A 19,355-nucleotide genomic window follows, 5' to 3' on the forward strand; every position below is an offset into this window, starting at 1 on the left:
AGTTTATATAGTTTATATGGTTTATATAGTTTATATGGTTTATATAGTTTATATAGTTTATATAGTTTATATAGTTTATATGGTTTATATGGTTCAGTCACCAGACCAACAGACTTCATTTTTTGTCTGTAGGTGTACAACAGTATAGATCCATTTGACCACTTTTGCATTCAAATATTTTTATACAAGAATCCATTTCATGTATGGGGGGCCTTAGAGATGAGGAAAAACTATGTTGTGTTTGGGTCTACCTCCGGGAGGGGTATCTCAAAAACTAAAGCACTTTTTAGCTGTTAGTCACAGGCCTATTTATCATATCAACTAAACAAGAAAACACTGAAATTCAGTTCAGTGTAACCCAGTTAGTCTAGTGTTAGGGTTAAATTAACCCAGTTAGTCCAGTGTTAGGGTTAAATTAACCCAGTTAGTCCAGTGTTAGGGTTAAATTAACCCAGTTAGTCCAGTGTTAGGGTTAAATTAACCCAGTTAGTCCAGTGTCAGGGTTAAATTAACCCAGTTAGTCCAGTGTCAGGGTTAAATTAACCCAGTTAGTCCAGTGTCAGGGTTAAATTAACCCAGTTAGTCCAGTGTTAGGGTTAAATTAACCCAGTTAGTCCAGTGCATGTGTTTTCTTCCAGGTCAGTAAATGAACAGTTCATTTGTGTCTGATTTCTGACGGTATTAAACTGAACTGTGTCAGTGAAGGAGCAGATCTGAAAACAGCTGTCAATCAAACCACATTCAGCCTTTGGACCCGTCCTCCAATCAGCATGCCCACAGCTCCGCCCACAGCTCTGCCCACAGCTCCGCCCATGGCTCCATTCGCCCCCTGGAGATGCCGAGCATCCGGGGGCGGGACAAAAGGGTGTCATTTGTCCAATGCTGGTCCAGTTTGGTTTTTAAAGCAGCTCCACTCAGTCCCATTGAAGTGAATGGACCAATGAGAAAGCAGAGACAGACCAGAGGAGGAGAAGTGAACAACAGCCAGTCCACTGACCTGAGATCAGACCGACTGTGAACCCACTGACCTGAGATCAGACCGACTGTGAACCAACTGACCTGAGATCAGACCGACTGTGAACCCACTGACCTGAGATCAGACCGACTGTGAACCCACTGACCTGAGATCAGACCGACTGTGAACCCACTGACCTGAGATCAGACCGACTGTGAACCCACTGACCTGAGATCAGACCGACTGTGAACCCACTGACCTGAGATCAGACCGACTGTGAACCCACTGACCTGAGATCAGACCGACTGTGAACCAACTGACCTGAGATCAGACCGACTGTGAACCCACTGACCTGAGATCAGACCGACTGTGAACAAACTGACCTGAGATCAGACCGACTGTGAACAAACTGACCTGAGATCAGACCGACTGTGAACAAACTGACCTGAGATCAGACCGACTGTGAACAAACTGACCTGAGATCAGACCGACTGTGAACAAACTGACCTGAGATCAGACCGACTGTGAACCAACTGACCTGAGATCAGACCGACTGTGAACAAACTGACCTGAGATCAGACCGACTGTGAACCCACTGACCTGAGATCAGACCGACTGTGAACCAACTGACCTCAGATCAGACCGACTGTGAACCCACTGACCTGAGATCAGACCGACTGTGAACCAACTGACCTGAGCTGAACCAGTTCTAACACATGTGGAGTCAATGAAATGAAAACAACTGAACAGATTTGAGCATTTGAGTCATTTTCGGGTCAGATGAACTTCCACTGCAGTCTGACACAAACACCTGAGACAGAACTAGACTCAGTTCACATCTACACTAGTGCAGCTGTCCTTTTAGATGTGTGGTCAGTGGGGTTTTCACTGGTCAGTGTAAATGTCCACAGAGTCCACATTCCACAGTGGATGTGGACAGTTTAGTTCCACATACAGGAGACTGTTCTGAGCTACAGGTGGATCCAACTGGAGGAGAATCGGAGTCATTTGGAATTTTGGAAAACTGTAGATGTTGTGACCTTGAACTGTGTCCTACTGGGACCAGAATGGACTGGGCTGGTCCAGGGCCCAGGCCTATCTGTGGGGACGATTAGGAAAAGCACTCAGACAGTGCAGACCTCCACCAAGACAGACATGCACCCCCCCCCCATCACCAAAATTTAACCATTTCTTCTTTGTGCCAGAATCAACATTTCCTGAAAATTTACTGAAAATCCATCCATAACTTTTTGAGTTATCCTGCTAACAAACAAACAAACAAACAAACAAACAAACAAACAAACAAAAATAAATAAACAAACAAACAAACAAACAAACATCTTTAACAGGTGCAGGTTCTGTTGGAGATCTGATGTGGCTTTTGCAGGTCTAATGTGGCCTTTGCAGGTCTCTTTTACAGGTCTCTTATACAGGTCTCTTATACAGGTCTCTTTTACAGGTCTCTTTTACAGGTCTCTTATACAGGTCTGTTTTACAGGTCTCTTTTACAGGTCTCTTATACAGGTCTCTTATACAGGTCTAGTGGGTCCTGGTTCCTTTGTGTCACAGGTGAACCTGGTAAAACTCACAGAAAGGAAAATACTTGGACGTCAGTGAATTCAAAGAAACACAATGAAGTCATTAGAGCAGAGGATGTCCACTTCCTGTCCACTACACACCCTGTACACAACACAGTACACACACACACACACACACACACACAACATACAACACAAACTACACATTGTTGGAAGTAACACGTACTGTAAAAGTATGAACACACAGAACAAACAGTGGAACTACACGTAAGAATGAAACTCACAGCACTGGGCTTTGATTTACAGTCATGTGTTTTCCATTCACATACTTTACAAACAGGATTTACACTGGACCGACCCAGGATTCAGACTGGACCGACCCAGGATGTAGACTGGACCGACCCAGGATTTAAACAGGCCAGGACTCCTTTGAAACAGAGGTTCTCAGTCTCAGTAGGATCTGTTTTCCTGCTTAAATACAGGTTAAATTAAATTAAATTAAATACAGATCCAGTGTTTGGAGTCATTCTGACTGTGACTGTGTTATGTGACATGAGTGGGGTCCAGAGGAGCAGGTCCAGAGGAGCAGGTCCAGGTGGATTAGGTCCAGGTGGAGCAGGTCCAGAGGAGCAGGTCCACAGTCCGTCCGTGTGCAGCTGTGTTCCCTGTGTCCTCCAGGGGGAGCCGCAGAGCTCAGCCTGGACTCAGTGACCGTAGAAGAAGACCAGGCTGTTGTGACTGTGGTCAGCTGACTGAGCTGAAGAGAACACTGCTACTAAAAAAACAAACAGACAAAAAATTAACCCGCTCTTCTACTGCGGTAAAAGTCCTGCTCGGCTCCGACATGGCGTTCATCACCGCCAGCTGGAACCCGCTGGGAGAAGCCTTTTACCGGTAAGACACCGACCATCTACCGGGAAACAGCAGCTAATGTTAGCTAATGTTAGCTAATGTTAGCTCTGAGCCGTTAGCCTGTAGACCAGGACTGTCCAGTCCTGGTCCAGGTTCTGTAGACCAGGACTGTCCAACCCTGGTCCTGGTTCTGTAGACCAGGACTGTCACCACAGACAAACCCTTTAGCTTGTAAACAGATAAACTAACCAGTCTGAACTGTGTCTGCTTAAACCGTTTGTCAGCTGACTGGTCATGTTACACACACACACACACACACACACACACACACACACACACACACACACACACACACACGTAGATTACTGACCACTGTTAGCTCAGTGTTAGCGCCGTTAGCATCTGTCTGACAGGTATACTACATCTGGGTAAGAACTGGTTCAACAGTAGACCTGAACTGGAAGAAACACCTGGATGAGAGACTGTAGAGGTTCAGTTTGATCCACTGAGACTCAACTAACCCTAACCCACACAGACCAGGGTTAACTAACCCACACAGACCAGGGTTAACTAACCCTAACCCACACAGACCAGGGTTAACTAACCCTAACCCACACAGACCAGGGTTAACTAACCCACACAGACCAGGGTTAACTAACCCTAACCCACACAGACCAGGGTTAACTAACCCACACAGACCAGGGTTAACTAACCCTAACCCACACAGACCAGGGTTAACTAACCCACACAGACCAGGGTTAACTAACCCACACAGACCAGGGTTAACTAACCCTAACCCACACAGACCAGGGTTGACTAACCCTAACCCACACAGACCAGGGTTAACTAACCCTAACCCACACAGACCAGGGTTAACTAACCCTAACCCACACAGACCAGGGTTAACTCCACTCCTCTGTTCACATTAACTGTCTGTTCAGTGTTAGTTTAACACTGTGTTGTTTCAGTGTTAGTTTGACTCTGTGTTGTTTCAGTGTTAGTTTGGCTCTGTGTTGTTTCAGTGTTAGTTTTATGCTGTGTTGTTTCAGTATTAGTTTAACGGTGTGTTGTTTCAGTGTTAGTTTGACTCTGTGTCGTTTCAGTGTTAGTTTAACGCTGTGCTGTTTCAGTGTTAGTTTGACTCTGTGTTGTTTCAGTGTTAGTTTAACTCTGTGTTGTTTCAGTGTTAGTTTGACTCTGTGTTGTTTCAGTGTTAGTTTAACGCTGTGCTGTTTCAGTGTTAGTTTGACTCTGTGTTGTTTCAGTGTTAGTTTGGCTCTGTGTTGTTTCAGTGTTAGTTTAACGCTGTGTTGTTTCAGTATTAGTTTAACTCTGTGTTGTTTCAGTGTTAGTTTAACACTGTGTTGTTTCAGTGTTAGTTTGACTGTGTGTTGTTTCAGTGTTAGTTTGGCTCTGTTGTTTCAGTGTTAGTTTTATGCTATGTTGTTTCAGTGTTAGTTTAACGCTGTGTTGTTTCAGTGTTAGTTTGACTCTGTGTTGTTTCAGTGTTAGTTTGACTCTGTGTTGTTTCATTGTTAGTTTGGCTCTGTGTTGTTTCAGTGTTAGTTTTATGCTGTGTTGTTTCAGTGTTAGTTTTACACTGTGTTGTTTCAGTGTTAGTTTGGCTCTGTGTTCTTTCAGTGTTAGTTTGACTCTGTGTCATTTCAGTGTTAGTTTAACGCTGTGCTGTTTCAGTGTTAGTTTGACTCTGTGTTGTTTCAGTGTTAGTTTGGCTCTGTGTTGTTTCAGTGTTAGTTTTATGCTGTGTTGTTTCAGTGTTAGTTTAACGCTGTGTTGTTTCAGTGTTGGTTTGACTCTGTGTTGTTTCAGTGTTAGTTTGGCTCTGTGTTGTTTCAGTGTTAGTTTGGCTCTGTGTTGTTTCAGTGTTAGTTTTATGCTGTGTTGTTTCAGTGTTAGTTTAACGCTGTGTTGTTTCAGTGTTAGTTTGACTCTGTGTTGTTTCAGTGTTAGTTTGGCTCTGTGTTCTTTCAGTGTTAGTTTTATGCTGTGTTGTTTCAGTGTTAGTTTAACGCTGTGTTGTTTCAGTGTTAGTTTGACTCTGTGTTGTTTCAGTGTTAGTTTGACTCTGTGTTGTTTCAGTGTTAGTTTGACTCTGTTTTTTTCCTTGTGTTTTCTTTACAGTAAAACAGAATTATACGACATGTGTTGGAGTCTGAAGGATGGGCTCAGAGACAGTCTGGTGGCAGCAGCGCCGTACGGAGGACCCATAGGTAAACAACAACAACAAACACTAACCCATATGTAAACAACAAACCCTCCCCATAACCTCCTGTCTGTCTGTATATTATCACTGCAGTGGTACAGGTCCTTCTGAACACTCCTCTTATGGTTCAGTATCAGTGTGTTCAGTGTGTTCAGTATCAGTGTGTTCAGTATCAGTGTGTTCAGTGTGTTCAGTATCAGTGTGTTCAGTGTGTTCAGTATCAGTGTGTTCAGTATCAGTGTGTTCAGTGTGTTCAGTATCAGTGTGTTCAGTATGTTCAGTATCAGTGTGTTCAGTGTGTTCAGTATCAGTGTGGTCAGTGTGTTCAGTATCAGTGTGGTCAGTGTGTTCAGTATCAGTGTGTTCAGTGTGTTCAGTATCAGTGTGTTCAGTATCAGTGTGTTCAGTGTGTTCAGTATCAGTGTGTTCATTGTGTTCAGTATCAGTGTGTTCAGTATCAGTGTGTTCAGTATCAGTGTGTTCAGTGTGTTCAGTATCAGTGTGTTCAGTGTGTTCAGTATCAGTGTGTTCAGTATCAGTGTGTTCAGTGTGTTCAGTATCAGTGTGTTCAGTGTGTTCAGTATGTTCAGTATCAGTGTGTTCAGTGTGTTCAGTATCAGTGTGTTCAGTATCAGTGTGTTCAGTGTGTTCAGTATCAGTGTGTTCAGTGTGTTCAGTGTGTTCAGTATCAGTGTGTTCAGTATCAGTGTGTTCAGTATCAGTGTGTTCAGTGTGTTCAGTATCAGTGTGTTCAGTGTGTTCAGTATCAGTGTGTTCAGTATGTTCAGTATCAGTGTGTTCAGTGTGTTCAGTATCAGTGTGTTCAGTGTGTTCAGTATCAGTGTGTTCAGTATGTTCAGTATCAGTGTGTTCAGTGTGTTCAGTATCAGTGTGTTCAGTATGTTCAGTATCAGTGTGTTCAGTATCAGTGTGTTCAGTATATTCAGTATCAGTGTGTTCAGTGTGTTCAGTATCAGTGTGTTCAGTATATTCAGTATCAGTGTGTTCAGTGTGTTCAGTATCAGTGTGTTCAGTATGTTCAGTGTCAGTGTGTTCAGTATCAGTGTGTTCAGTATGTTCAGTATCAGTGTGTTCAGTATCAGTGTGTTCAGTATGTTCAGTATCAATGTGTTCAGTGTGTTCAGTATCAGTGTGTTCAGTATGTTCAGTATCAGTGTGTTCAGTATGTTCAGTATCAGTGTGTTCAGTGTGTTCAGTATCAGTGTGTTCAGTATGTTCAGTATCAGTGTGTTCAGTGTGTTCAGTATCAGTGTGTTCAGTATCAGTGTGTTCAGTATGTTCAGTATCAGTGTGTTCAGTGTGTTCAGTATCAGTGTGTTCAGTGTGTTCAATATCAGTGTGGTCAGTGTGTTCAGTATCAGTGTGGTCAGTGTGTTCAGTATCAGTGTGTTCGGTATGTTCAGTATCAGTGTGTTCAGTGTGTTCAGTATCAGTGTGTTCAGTGTGTTCAGTATCAGTGTGTTCAGTGTGTTCAGTATCAGTGTGTTCAGTATCAGTGTGTTCAGTGTGTTCAGTATCAGTGTGTTCAGTGTGTTCAGTATCAGTGTGTTCAGTATCAGTGTGTTCAGTGTGTTCAGTATCAGTATGTTCAGTGTGTTCAGTATGTTCAGTATCAGTGTGTTCAGTGTGTTCAGTATCAGTGTGTTCAGTGTGTTCAGTATCAGTGTGTTCAGTGTGTTCAGTATCAGTGTGTTCAGTGTGTTCAGTGTGTTCAGTATCAGTGTGTTCAGTGTGTTCAGTATCAGTGTGTTCAGTATCAGTGTGTTCAGTATCAGTGTGTTCAGTATCAGTGTGTTCAGTGTGTTCAGTATCAGTGTGTTCAGTATCAGTGTGTTCAGTGTGTTCAGTATCAGTGTGTTCAGTATGTTCAGTATCAGTGTGTTCAGTGTGTTCAGTATCAGTGTGTTCAGTATGTTCAGTATCAGTGTGTTCAGTATGTTCAGTATCAGTGTGTTCAGTATGTTCAGTGTCAGTGTGTTCAGTATCAGTGTGTTCAGTATGTTCAGTATCAGTATGTTCAGTATCAGTATGTTCAGTATCAGTGTGTTCAGTGTGTTCAGTATCAGTGTGTTCAGTATCAGTGTGTTCAGTATGTTCAGTATCAGTGTGTTCAGTATGTTCAGTATCAGTGTGTTCAGTATGTTCAGTATCAGTGTGTTCAGTATGTTCAGTATCAGTGTGTTCAGTGTGTTCAGTATCAGTGTGTTCAGTGTGTTCAGTATCAGTGTGTTCAGTGTGTTCAGTATCAGTGTGTTCAGTATCAGTGTGTTCAGTGTGTTCAGTATCAGTGTGTTCAGTATGTTCAGTATCAGTGTGTTCAGTGTGTTCAGTATCAGTGTGTTCAGTATGTTCAGTATCAGTGTGTTCAGTATGTTCAGTATCAGTGTGTTCAGTATGTTCAGTGTCAGTGTGTTCAGTATCAGTGTGTTCAGTATGTTCAGTATCAGTATGTTCAGTATCAGTATGTTCAGTATCAGTGTGTTCAGTGTGTTCAGTATCAGTGTGTTCAGTATCAGTGTGTTCAGTATGTTCAGTATCAGTGTGTTCAGTATGTTCAGTATCAGTGTGTTCAGTATGATCAGTATCAGTGTGTTCAGTATGTTCAGTATCAGTGTGTTCAGTATGTTCAGTATCAGTGTGTTCAGTGTGTTCAGTATCAGTGTGTTCAGTATCAGTGTGTTCAGTGTGTTCAGTATCAGTGTGTTCAGTGTGTTCAGTATCAGTGTGTTCAGTATGTTCAGTATCAGTGTGTTCAGTATGTTCAGTATCAGTGTGTTCAGTATGTTCAGTATCAGTGTGTTCAGTGTGTTCAGTATCAGTGTGTTCAGTGTGTTCAGTATCAGTGTGTTCAGTGTGTTCAGTATCAGTGTGTTCAGTGTGTTCAGTGCAGCTCATGTGTCATTTGTAAATAACATGTCAGGATAAGTCATGTCTGTATTGGAACTCTCATAGAACCAGTACAGCTGTATCCTCAGTCTGTTTCCTGGTGTTAGTCCTGACCACACCCTCTTTTTGACGGACATGTCTGTCTCAGCCCTCCTCAGAGAACCTCACAGACGTTCTCCCAGTTCTCGGCCTCAGTTGGAGATCTACTCTGCATCTGGACTGTCCATCGCCAGCTTCCCGGTACTACGACTGTGTGCTGACTGCTGATTGGCTGATTGACTGAATGGGGTGGGCTCTAGTGTGCTGTTTGTGTGGTGACCTGTGATTGGCTGTTTGTGTTGTGACCTGTGATTGGCTGTTTGTGTTGTGACCTGTGATTGGCTGTTTGTGTGGTGACCTGTGATTGGCTGTTTGTGTTGTGACCTGTGATTGGTTGTTTGTGTGGTGACCTGTGATTGGCTGTTTGTGTTGTGACCTGTGATTGGCTGTTTGTGTTGTGACCTGTGATTGGCTGTTTGTGTGGTGACCTGTGATTGGCTGTTTGAGTTGTCACCTGTGATTGGCTGTTTGAGTTGTGACCTGTGATTGGCTGTTCCAGTGGAAGAGCGGCCCGGTGGTGCAGCTCGGTTGGACGGTGAGCGATGAGCTGCTGTGTATTCAGGAAGACGGGTCTGTTCTGATCTACGACCTGTTCGGATCCTTCAAGAGACACTTCAGCATGGGCCAGGTCTGTAAACCAGTCTAGTGGGTCAGGTCTGTAAACCGGTCTAGTGGGTCAGGTCTGTAAACCGGTCTAGTTGGTCAGGTGGGTGAACCGGTCTAGTTGGTCAGGTGGGTTAACTGGTCTAGTTGGTCAGGTCTGTAAACCGGTCTAGTGGGTCAGGTCTGTAAACCAGTCTAGTGGGTCAGGTGGGTGAACTGGTCTAGTGGGTCAGGTCTGTAAACCGGTCTAGTGGGTCAGGTGGGTGAACTGGTCTAGTGGGTCAGGTCTGTAAAGCGGTCCAGCAGGACTGTACGTGGACCTGTAACGTCCTCTGGACCTGGTTCAACCCTAACCGGTCCTCCATGTTTAACAGGAAGTGGTCCAGAGTCAGGTGGTACAGGCCAAAGTCTTCCACTCCCCTTACGGCACAGGGGTCGCCATAGTAACAGGCTCCTCCCGCTTCACCTTGGCGACCAACATCGACGACCTGAAGCTGAGGAGACTTCCCGAAGTCCCAGGTAACGCCCACTAACAGTCCAGTGTAGGCTCCTCCCACCACAGATGAGTCTCACAGGTGTGTTCCGTCCTCAGGTCTACAGGGGGCGCCGTCCTGCTGGGCCGTCCTGACCCAGGACCGGCAGACCAAGGTCCTGCTGTCCAACGGACCGGACCTGTACGTGGTGGACAACACCTCCTGCACCGCTGTGGTGAGACAGGACCACCTGTCTGTCCACCTGTCTGACCACCTGTCTGTCCACTCGTCTGTCCACTCATGTCCACCTGTCTGTCACCTGTCTGACTGTCACCTGTCTGTCCACTCACATCACCCGTCTGTCTGTGTCCCAGGTTCCTCCAGGTCTCAGTCCTCAGGTCGGCAGTATCGTCCACATGTGTGTGTCCTTCAGTTATAAATACTTGGCTCTGTTCACCGACTCTGGACACCTGTGGACCGGCTCGTCCAACCTCCAGGTGAGATGACCACTTCCGGTTTGGGACTGAGGGGGTGTGGTCTGTGTTTAGAGGACTGACAGGTGGACGTTTTGTCCGCAGGAGAAATTCAGCGAGGTGGACACCAAGGTGAGGACGCCTCCCAAACAGATGGTCTGGTAAGTGGACCAGAACCTAGTCTGTCTAGAACCAGGTCTGTGTAGAACCCAGTCTGCTCAGAACCCAGTCTGTCTAGAACCAGGTCTGTCCTGGTCCAGTCTTTCCTGGTCCAGTCTGTCCTGGTCCTGTCCTGGTCCAGTCCTGGTCCAGTCTGACCCCCTTTGTCGTTGTGTCTAGGTGTCGCAGACCTAAGAGTCAACAGCCGTCTGTTGTGTGTATGTGGGACAGACTGCTCCTGGTGGCCGGAGTGTGTAATGACACCATCCAGTATCCTTCAGACCACTGCAGGACGTTAGCATGTTAGCATGGGTTAGCATGTGTTAGCATGTAATGACACCATCCAGTATCCTTCAGACCACTGCAGGACGGTAGCATGTTAGCATGGGTTAGCATGTAATGACACCATCCAGTATCCTTCAGACCACTGCAGACCGTTAGCATGTTAGCATTGGTTAGCATGTGTTAGCATGTAATGACACCATCCAGTATTCTTCAGACCACTGCAGACTGTTAGCATGTTAGCATGGGTTAGCATGTGTTAGCATGTAATGACACCATCCAGTATCCTTCAGACCACTGCAGGACCTCAGCATGTTAGCATGGGTTAGCATGTGTTAGCATGTAATGACACCATCCAGTGTCCTTAAGACCACTGCAGGACGTTAGCATGGGTTAGCATGTGTTAGCATCTTAGCATGTGTTAGCATGGTGTCACTATTCTGGATTAGCAAAGGTCACTTGGTTCAGTGTGTGTGTGGGGGGGTAACGTCCCCCTGGTCTGACCCGGTCATGTGGTTGTTTGACCCTTGACCCCTGACCCTCAGATTTCCCGTGGATGACCAGTGTGTGTGTGTGGGCGAGCTGGACGGCGTACGCATCATCAGCTCCACCCACCAGGAACTGCTCCAGGAAGTTCCTCTGGTGTGTCAGGACATCTTTAAGATCGCATCCATGGCACCTGGAGCACTGCTGCTGGAGGCACACCGAGAATATGAGGTAGAACCTAGAGAACCCTAGACAGAACACCGAGAATATGAACTAGAACCACACCTAGAACCCTAGAAAGAACACAGAGAATGAGGTAGAACCACACCAAGAATATGAGGTAGAACTTGGAGAACCCTAGAAAGAACACATAGAATATGAGGTAGAACCATAGAAGGACAAGGTTGAACAGGAGGAGTGTGAGGTAGAACACTAAAAACATCAGTAGAACATCAGTAAAACATCAGTAGAACATGAACCCTATCACCTGCAGACCTGCTTGTGTTTGTGTGTGTAGAAGTCCAGTCAGAAGGCAGACGAGTACCTGCGGGAGATTAAGGAGCAAAGCATGCTGGGAGAAGCAGTCCGCCAGTGTGTGGAGGCAGCAGGACACGAGTATGACACCAACACCCAGAAGGCCTTACTGAGGGTGAGACACATACTGGACCTGTCTGTAATGGACAGGTGTCTCACCTGTTTACCTGTCTGTCTCCTCCCCTGTCTGTCACTTCACCTGTCTGTCACTTCACCTGTCTGTCTCTTCACCTGTCTGTCTGCTCACCTGTCTGTCTCCTCACCTGTCTGTCACTTCACCTGTCTGTCTCCTCACCTGTCTGTCTCCTCACCTGTCTGTCTCTTCACCTGTCTGTCTCCTCACCTGTCTGTCTCTTCACCTGTCTGTCTGCTCACCTGTCTGTCTCCTCACCTGTCTGTCACTTCACCTGTCTGTCACTTCACCTGTCTGTCTCTCCCTGTCTGTCACTTCACCTGTCTGTCTGCTCACCTGTCTGTCTCCTCACCTGTCTGTCACTTCACCTGTCTGTCACTTCACCTGTCTGTCTCCTCACCTGTCTGTCTCCTCACCTGTCTGTCTCTTCACCTGTCTGTCTCCTCACCTGTCTGTCTCTTCACCTGTCTGTCTCCTCACCTGTCTGTCTCTTCACCTGTCTGTCTCCTCACCTGTCTGTCTTCACCTGTCTGTCTGCTCACCTGTCTGTCTCCTCACCTGTCTGTCACTTCACCTGTCTGTCACTTCACCTGTCTGTCTCTTCACCTGTCTCCTCACCTGTCTGTCTCCTCACCTGTCTGTCTCCTCACCTGTCTGTCACTTCACCTGTCTGTCTCCTCACCTGTCTGTCTCTTCACCTGTCTGTCTGCTCACCTGTCTGTCTCCTCACCTGTCTGTCACTTCACCTGTCTGTCTCCTCACCTGTCTGTCTCTTCACCTGTCTGTCTCCTCACCTGTCTGTCTCTTCACCTGTCTGTCTCCTCACCTGTCTGTCTCCTCACCTGTCTGTCTCTTCACCTGTCTGTCTGCTCACCTGTCTGTCTCCTCACCTGTCTGTCACTTCACCTGTCTGTCACTTCACCTGTCTGTCTCCTCCCCTGTCTGTCACTTCACCTGTCTGTCTGCTCACCTGTCTGTCTCCTCACCTGTCTGTCACTTCACCTGTCTGTCACTTCACCTGTCTGTCTCCTCACCTGTCTGTCTCCTCACCTGTCTGTCTCTTCACCTGTCTGTCTCCTCACCTGTCTGTCTCTTCACCTGTCTGTCTCCTCACCTGTCTGTCTCTTCACCTGTCTGTCTCCTCACCTGTCTGTCTCTTCACCTGTCTGTCTGCTCACCTGTCTGTCTCCTCACCTGTCTGTCACTTCACCTGTCTGTCACTTCACCTGTCTGTCTCTTCACCTGTCTGTCTCCTCACCTGTCTGTCTCCTCACCTGTCTGTCTCCTCACCTGTCTGTCACTTCACCTGTCTGTCTCCTCACCTGTCTGTCTCTTCACCTGTCTGTCTGCTCACCTGTCTGTCTCCTCACCTGTCTGTCACTTCACCTGTCTGTCTCCTCACCTGTCTGTCTCTTCACCTGTCTGTCTCCTCACCTGTCTGTCTCTTCACCTGTCTGTCTGCTCACCTGTCTGTCTCCTCACCTGTCTGTCACTTCACCTGTCTGTCACTTCACCTGTCTGTCTCCTCCCCTGTCTGTCACTTCACCTGTCTGTCTGCTCACCTGTCTGTCTCCTCACCTGTCTGTCACTTCACCTGTCTGTCACTTCACCTGTCTGTCTGCTCACCTGTCTGTCTCCTCACCTGTCTGTCTCCTCACCTGTCTGTCTCCTCACCTGTCTGTCACTTCACCTGTCTGTCTCCTCACCTGTCTGTCTCTTCACCTGTCTGTCTGCTCACCTGTCTGTCTCCTCACCTGTCTGTCTCCTCACCTGTCTGTCTCCTCACCTGTCTGTCTCTTCACCTGTCTGTCTCCTCACCTGTCTGTCTCTTCACCTGTCTGTCTCCTCACCTGTCTGTCTCTTCACCTGTCTGTCTCTTCACCTGTCTGTCTCCTCACCTGTCTGTCTCTTCACCTGTCTGTCTGCTCACCTGTCTGTCTCCTCACCTGTCTCCAGGCGGCATCCTTTGGGAAGTGCTTCCTCACAGACTTCAGTCCAGACTCCTTCGTGTCCACCTGCAGAGAACTACGAGTCCTGAACGCTGTTCGAGAACCCAGTGTGGGTCTGCCGCTGACACACACCCAGTATCCTCAGAGGACAAGGGCATTCTGGGAAATGTAGGCTCTGCTGTCACTGTCTGAAACCAGCACTGCTTCATTTATGACCCAGTCCATGATCTCCTTAACCTTTGACCTCAGATTCAAACAGATGACCCTCCAAGTCCTGATTGACAGGTAAGAGTCATGTTCTAGGATGAAAACGTCTGAGCTAGACCTGGAGAACCCAGAGTCTGTCTGAGCTAGACCTGGAGAACCCAGAGTCTGTCTGAGCTAGACCTGGAGAACCCAGAGTCTGTCTGAGCTAGACCTGGAGAACCCAGAGTCTGTCTGAGCTAGACCTGGAGAACCCAGAGTCTGTCTGAGCTAGACCTGGTGAACCCAGAGTCTGTCTGAGCTAGACCTGGTGAACCCAGAGTCTGTCTGAGCTAGACCTGGAGAACCCAGAGTCTGTCTGAGCTAGACCTGGAGAACCCAGAGTCTGTCTGAGCTAGACCTGGAGAACCCAGAGTCTGTCTGAGCTAGACCTGGAGAACCCAGAGTCTGTCTGAGCTAGACCTGGAGAACCCAGAGTCTGTCTGAGCTAGACCTGGTGAACCCAGAGTCTGTCTGAGCTAGACCTGGAGAACCCAGAGTCTGTCTGAGATAGACCTGGAGAACCCAGAGTCTGTCTGAGCTAGACCTGGAGAACCCAGAGTCTGTCTGAGCTAGACCTGGAGAACCCAGAGTCTGTCTGAGCTAGACCTGGTGAACCCAGAGTCTGTCTGAGCTAGACCTGGAGAACCCAGAGTCTGTCTGAGATAGACCTGGAGAACCCAGAGTCTGTCTGAGCTAGACCTGGTGAACCCAGAGTCTGTCTGAGATAGACCTGGAGAACCCAGAGTCTGTCTCTGTGGTCTGTCCGTCTACAGGTTGGTGTATCGACAGTTTTATCCGTTAGCGATAGAAATCTGTCGTTTCCTGAAGATTCCAGACTACCAGGGTGTCAGCAGAGTCCTCAAACACTGGGCGTCCTGTAAGGTAAACATAAGCTGTGGGTGTGTCCTGTCTCTCTGTGGGTGTGTCCTGTGTCTGTCTGTGGGTGTGTCCTGTCTGTCTGTGGGTGTGTCTGTCTGTGGGTGTCCTGTGTCTGACAGTGGGTGTGTCCTGTCTGTCTGTGGGCGTGTCCAGGTGCAGCAGAAGGACCTATCAGATGAGGCCATTGCCAGGGCCGTTTGTCTGAAGGTCGGGGACTCTCCTGGTGTTTCCTACTCACACATCGCGGCCAAAGCTTACGAATGTGGACGCACCGAGCTCGCCATCAAGGTAACCATAGCAACCAGCTCATAGCGTCATATGACGGTCACCTTCAGCACCTGAACTAACAGGAGGTGTGTCTGTCCTGGAGTCGACGAAGGAGAAGAGAGACGGAAAACTGGAATGAACACCAGAGATCTGAGCCTGTCTTCATTCCACTGTTCCAGACCGTTTCCACTCTGGTACCAGGTCCTATTCCAGACCAGTTCCACTCTGGTACCAGGTCCTGTTCCAGACCGGTTCCACTCTGGTACCAGGTCCTATTCCAGACCGGTTCCACTCTAGTACCAGGTCCTATTCCAGACCCTGTCCACTCTGGTACCAGGTCCTACTCCAGACCGTTTCCACTCTGGTACCAGGTCCTATTCCAGACCGGTTCCACTCTGGTACCAGGTCCTATTCCAGACCCTGTCCACTCTGGTACCAGGTCCTGTTCCAGACCGGTTCCACTCTGGTACCAGGTCCTATTCCAGACCAGTTCCACTCTGGTACCAGGTCCTGTTCCAGACCGGTTCCACTCTGGTACCAGGTCCTATTCCAGACCGTTTCCATTCTGGTACCAGGTCCTATTCCAGACCGGTTCCACTCTAGTACCAGGTCCTATTCCAGACCGGTTCCACTCTGGTACCAGGTCCTATTCCAGACCCTGTCCACTCTGGTACCAGGTCCTACTCCAGACCGTTTCCACTCTGGTACCAGGTCCTATTCCAGACCGGTTCCACTCTGGTACCAGGTCCTATTCCAGACCCTGTCCACTCTGGTACCAGGTCCTATTCCAGACCCTGTCCACTCTGGTACCAGGTCCTATTCCAGACCCTTTCCACTCTGGTACCAGGTCCTATTCCAGACCCTGTCCACTCTGGTACCAGGTCCTATTCCAGACCCTTTCCACTCTGGTACCAGGTCCTATTCCAGACCCTTTCCATTCCAGATCCTCCCTCTTTCCAGTCCCTGGTCGTCATAGCGATGCGGTGCGTTCCTTCTGTGTGCTCTGCTCACAGTTGCTGATAAACTCACTGGTTGCCTGTTGTCTGGTCAAACTCCTGCTGAATGTTTGCGTCTGAACCTCCTGGACAAACCATGGTGTAGTTTTACAGACTGTCATCATGTGGATTCACCTACTGACAGATTTACTGGAAAAGGGCGGGGCACACACACCACTGACCAATCAGAGGTCTGCAGTGTTTACACAGTGTCACCTTTAGTACCTGGTCCCCAGTCCTGGAACCTCAGCAGAGGAGGTACCAAAAAACTAGGACCAGATTCCAAAAAAACTAGTACCAGGTACCAGAGTCCAAAAAACTAGTACCAGGTACCAGAGTCCAAAAAACTAGTACCAGGTACCAGAATGCAAAAAACTAGGACCAGGTACCAGATTCCAAAAAAACTAGTACCAGGTACCAGATTAAAAAACTAGGACCAGGTAACAGATTCCAAAAAACTAGTACCAGGTACCAGATTCAAAAAACTACGACCAGGTAACAGATTCCAAAAAACTAGTACCTGGTACCAGATTCCGAAAACTAGTACCAGGTACCAGATTAAAAAAAAAAACTAGTACCAGGTACCAGATTCTGAAAACTAGTACCAGGTACCAGATTCCAGGTCCTTTTTCATAATGGAAACGCAAAAAGGCCAAGTGGAGTCAAGTTGAGTCGATACCATGTAGTGGAAACGCGACATAAGTTCCTGGTCATCTAAACATCATGTCCTAACGAGGAGCTAGACTCTTGGCCTTCAGGTCCTTAAGGTGCAGACACACCAACCCAGTGTTCGTCGGTCAGTCGTCGTCGGTCGGTGACATGAGTCCGTTTGGTGTGTTCTGTTCCATTGGTTGCTGTTAATTCTGTCTCCAGTCTGTTTGGCCAATTCAACATGTGTAATCAATTGTCTGCTCCCCGTCGTTCAGTTGGACCAATCTGATTGGTGGAGGGATAGACCTGGACTAGCGAATGAGTGAAGCAGAAGTGTCCATGTGAATCCAGCTGTGCCAAGGTCCTGCACACTGTTACTGTCTTCTAGAATAGTCCATTCACTGCTCAGATCAGATCTGAAGGAGTGACAGTCAGTGTTGAATATGGACTGCACTCATTCCATCCAGTCAACACTGTTAGCATTGTTAGCATTGTTAGCATAGTGCCATTTCTCCACAGTTTTCACCTGCAACATCTTTCTTCTTCCACCAGTAGAAGAACTAGAGCTGACAGCACCAGGATCTGTTCAACAAGTACAACAAACCAATCCTTCTGGACTACTGAACACTGACGACACCGACCCTTCTGGACTACTGAACACTGACGACACCGACCCTTCTGGACTACTGAACACTGACGACACCGACCCTTCTGGACTACTGAACACTGACGACACCGACCCTTCTGGACTACTGAACACTGACGACAACGACCCTTCTGGACTACTGAACACTGACGACACGACCCTTCTGGACTACTGAACACTGACGACACCGACCCTTCTGGACTACTGAACACTGACGACAACGACCCTTCTGGACTACTGAACACTGACGACACCGACCCTTCTGGACTACTGAACACTGACGACAACGACCCTTCTGGACTACTGAACACTGACGACACCGACCCTTCTGGACTACTGAACACTGACGACAACGACCCTTCTGGACTACTGAACACTGACGACAACGACCCTTCTGGACTACTGAACACTGACGACAACGACCCTTCTGGACTACTGAACACTGACGACACCGACCCTTCTGGACTACTGAACACTGACGACAACGACCCTTCTGGACTACTGAACACTGACGACACCGACCCTTCTGGACTACTGAACACTGACGACAACGACCCTTCTGGACTACTGAACACTGACGACACCGACCCTTCTGGACTACTGAACACTGACGACAATGACCCTTCTGGACTACTGAACACTGACGACACCGACCCTTCTGGGCTACTGAACACTGACGACAACGACCCTTCTGGGCTACTGAACACTGACGACAATGACAACAGCAAGTTCTGTTTTGGTCTAGAGATGTTCCGTCATTTTTGGTTTTACATTTCAGGCATGCGTAGAACGTACATTTGGGTCAGTAGTTGATTTGGTGTGTTCTTCACACTTTTTTGACCATGTCAGGAAGACGAGAGCAGACTGATCAGTCGGGGGTGCCTTTACTGCAGTCAGGGTGGGGTGTCTTCACCTTTACGTAAACTCTGCTGTGAATTCCAAACCGCTCTGGTCAAAGCCAGGCCAGGCCAAGCCAAGCCAAGCCAGGCCAAGCAGTGTCATGTCTGTAACAGTATCAGAACATGCAAAAATATTAGGAAATGCACAACACTAGAGCTGCACAATGTATCATTTGAGCATCGACATTGGGATGTACGTGTGCGCATTAGTCCCATGGCAGGTCCTGTAGTGTCGGAGGTAAATAAACTAAACATGTTCTCAACTAATTCCAAGGGTTCCTGACACACACTTCACGCAGCGATCCACCAATCACAATCTTTCTTAATCAGTTTGGAGTGAGTCAGCTGATAACAACATGGAAAAACTAGAAAAGCGCACTGAGAGCGCAGACCTCTGCCAAGGCACATCAGTACCCCCCCGTCACCACCAAAATTTAATCATTTCTTCCTTGTGCCAGTATCAATGTTTCCTGAAAATTTCATCCAAATCCGTCCATTGCTTTTGGAGTTATCTTGCACACAGACAGACAAACCCCGATGAAAACGTAACCTGTATGGTGGAAGGAATGAGCAACGAACAGGAGAAAATCACCGTAAACAAAGACCTGGTGCCAAAAAGAAAAGAACCGTCCGTTATCTGGAGTTATTTCATTTATCTGGAGTTATTTCATTTATCTGGAGTTATTTCAATTATCTGGAGTTATTTCATTTATCTGGAGCTATCTCAGCTACAGAAGGATGAAACTGAAACATGTTCAGTGTCCACAGTGCCTTACACCTGTCCACACAACCGGAGGAAATACGACTGCTTAGTTTGACCGTTGGTGTCGACACCACAGCTGGTATATCCTCCTGATAGTTTTTCATGTCGCAATACTGTATTTATCACAGGGTTAAAAAAATCACAATGTCAGTTTTTTCCAATATCGTGCAGCCCTTTAGAACACAACATTCCGCCGCACTGTTACCATGGCAACCAAGTACCTGTGTGCGGTACCTGCCCAGAAGGAGGGGCTTAAAACAGGGGAGTGTCCAGGACATGAATCCATCTGCTTCATCGACTGTTTATTTGACAGTTTGCTTATTTTCATTGTATTTTTTATTA

At 47.4% G+C, this 19,355-nt stretch overlaps 1 protein-coding gene across 5 annotated transcripts in view; it reads left to right on the plus strand.

Annotated features, from left to right (window-relative positions):
• The first annotated feature begins 3,212 nt into the window (after positions 1-3,212).
• vps16 (VPS16 core subunit of CORVET and HOPS complexes) overlaps positions 3,213-19,355 on the plus strand; it is a 32,863-nt gene continuing 16,720 nt past the window's right edge. For 4 of the 5 annotated variants that reach the window (XM_030130582.1, XM_030130583.1, XM_030130584.1 and 1 more), the window contains exons 1-15: positions 3,259-3,387; positions 5,488-5,576; positions 8,625-8,716; positions 9,075-9,203; positions 9,553-9,697; positions 9,771-9,886; positions 10,026-10,148; positions 10,230-10,285; positions 10,464-10,553; positions 11,111-11,282; positions 11,569-11,700; positions 13,675-13,802; positions 13,917-13,952; positions 14,687-14,795; positions 14,946-15,080. In XM_030130582.1, the coding sequence (XP_029986442.1) occupies positions 3,338-3,387; positions 5,488-5,576; positions 8,625-8,716; positions 9,075-9,203; positions 9,553-9,697; positions 9,771-9,886; positions 10,026-10,148; positions 10,230-10,285; positions 10,464-10,553; positions 11,111-11,282; positions 11,569-11,700; positions 13,675-13,802; positions 13,917-13,952; positions 14,687-14,795; positions 14,946-15,080 (1,602 nt within the window). In that variant the 5' untranslated portion in view covers positions 3,259-3,337. Of the gene's footprint in view, positions 3,388-5,487; positions 5,577-8,624; positions 8,717-9,074; positions 9,204-9,552; positions 9,698-9,770; positions 9,887-10,025; positions 10,149-10,229; positions 10,286-10,463; positions 10,554-11,110; positions 11,283-11,568; positions 11,701-13,674; positions 13,803-13,916; positions 13,953-14,686; positions 14,796-14,945; positions 15,081-19,355 lie in introns of all 5 variants that reach the window. The other variant, XM_030130580.1, reaches the window with a different exon arrangement.

Source organism: Sphaeramia orbicularis, unplaced genomic scaffold, assembly GCF_902148855.1.
Source record: "Sphaeramia orbicularis unplaced genomic scaffold, fSphaOr1.1, whole genome shotgun sequence".
Classification (NCBI taxonomy): domain Eukaryota; kingdom Metazoa; phylum Chordata; class Actinopteri; order Kurtiformes; family Apogonidae; genus Sphaeramia; species Sphaeramia orbicularis.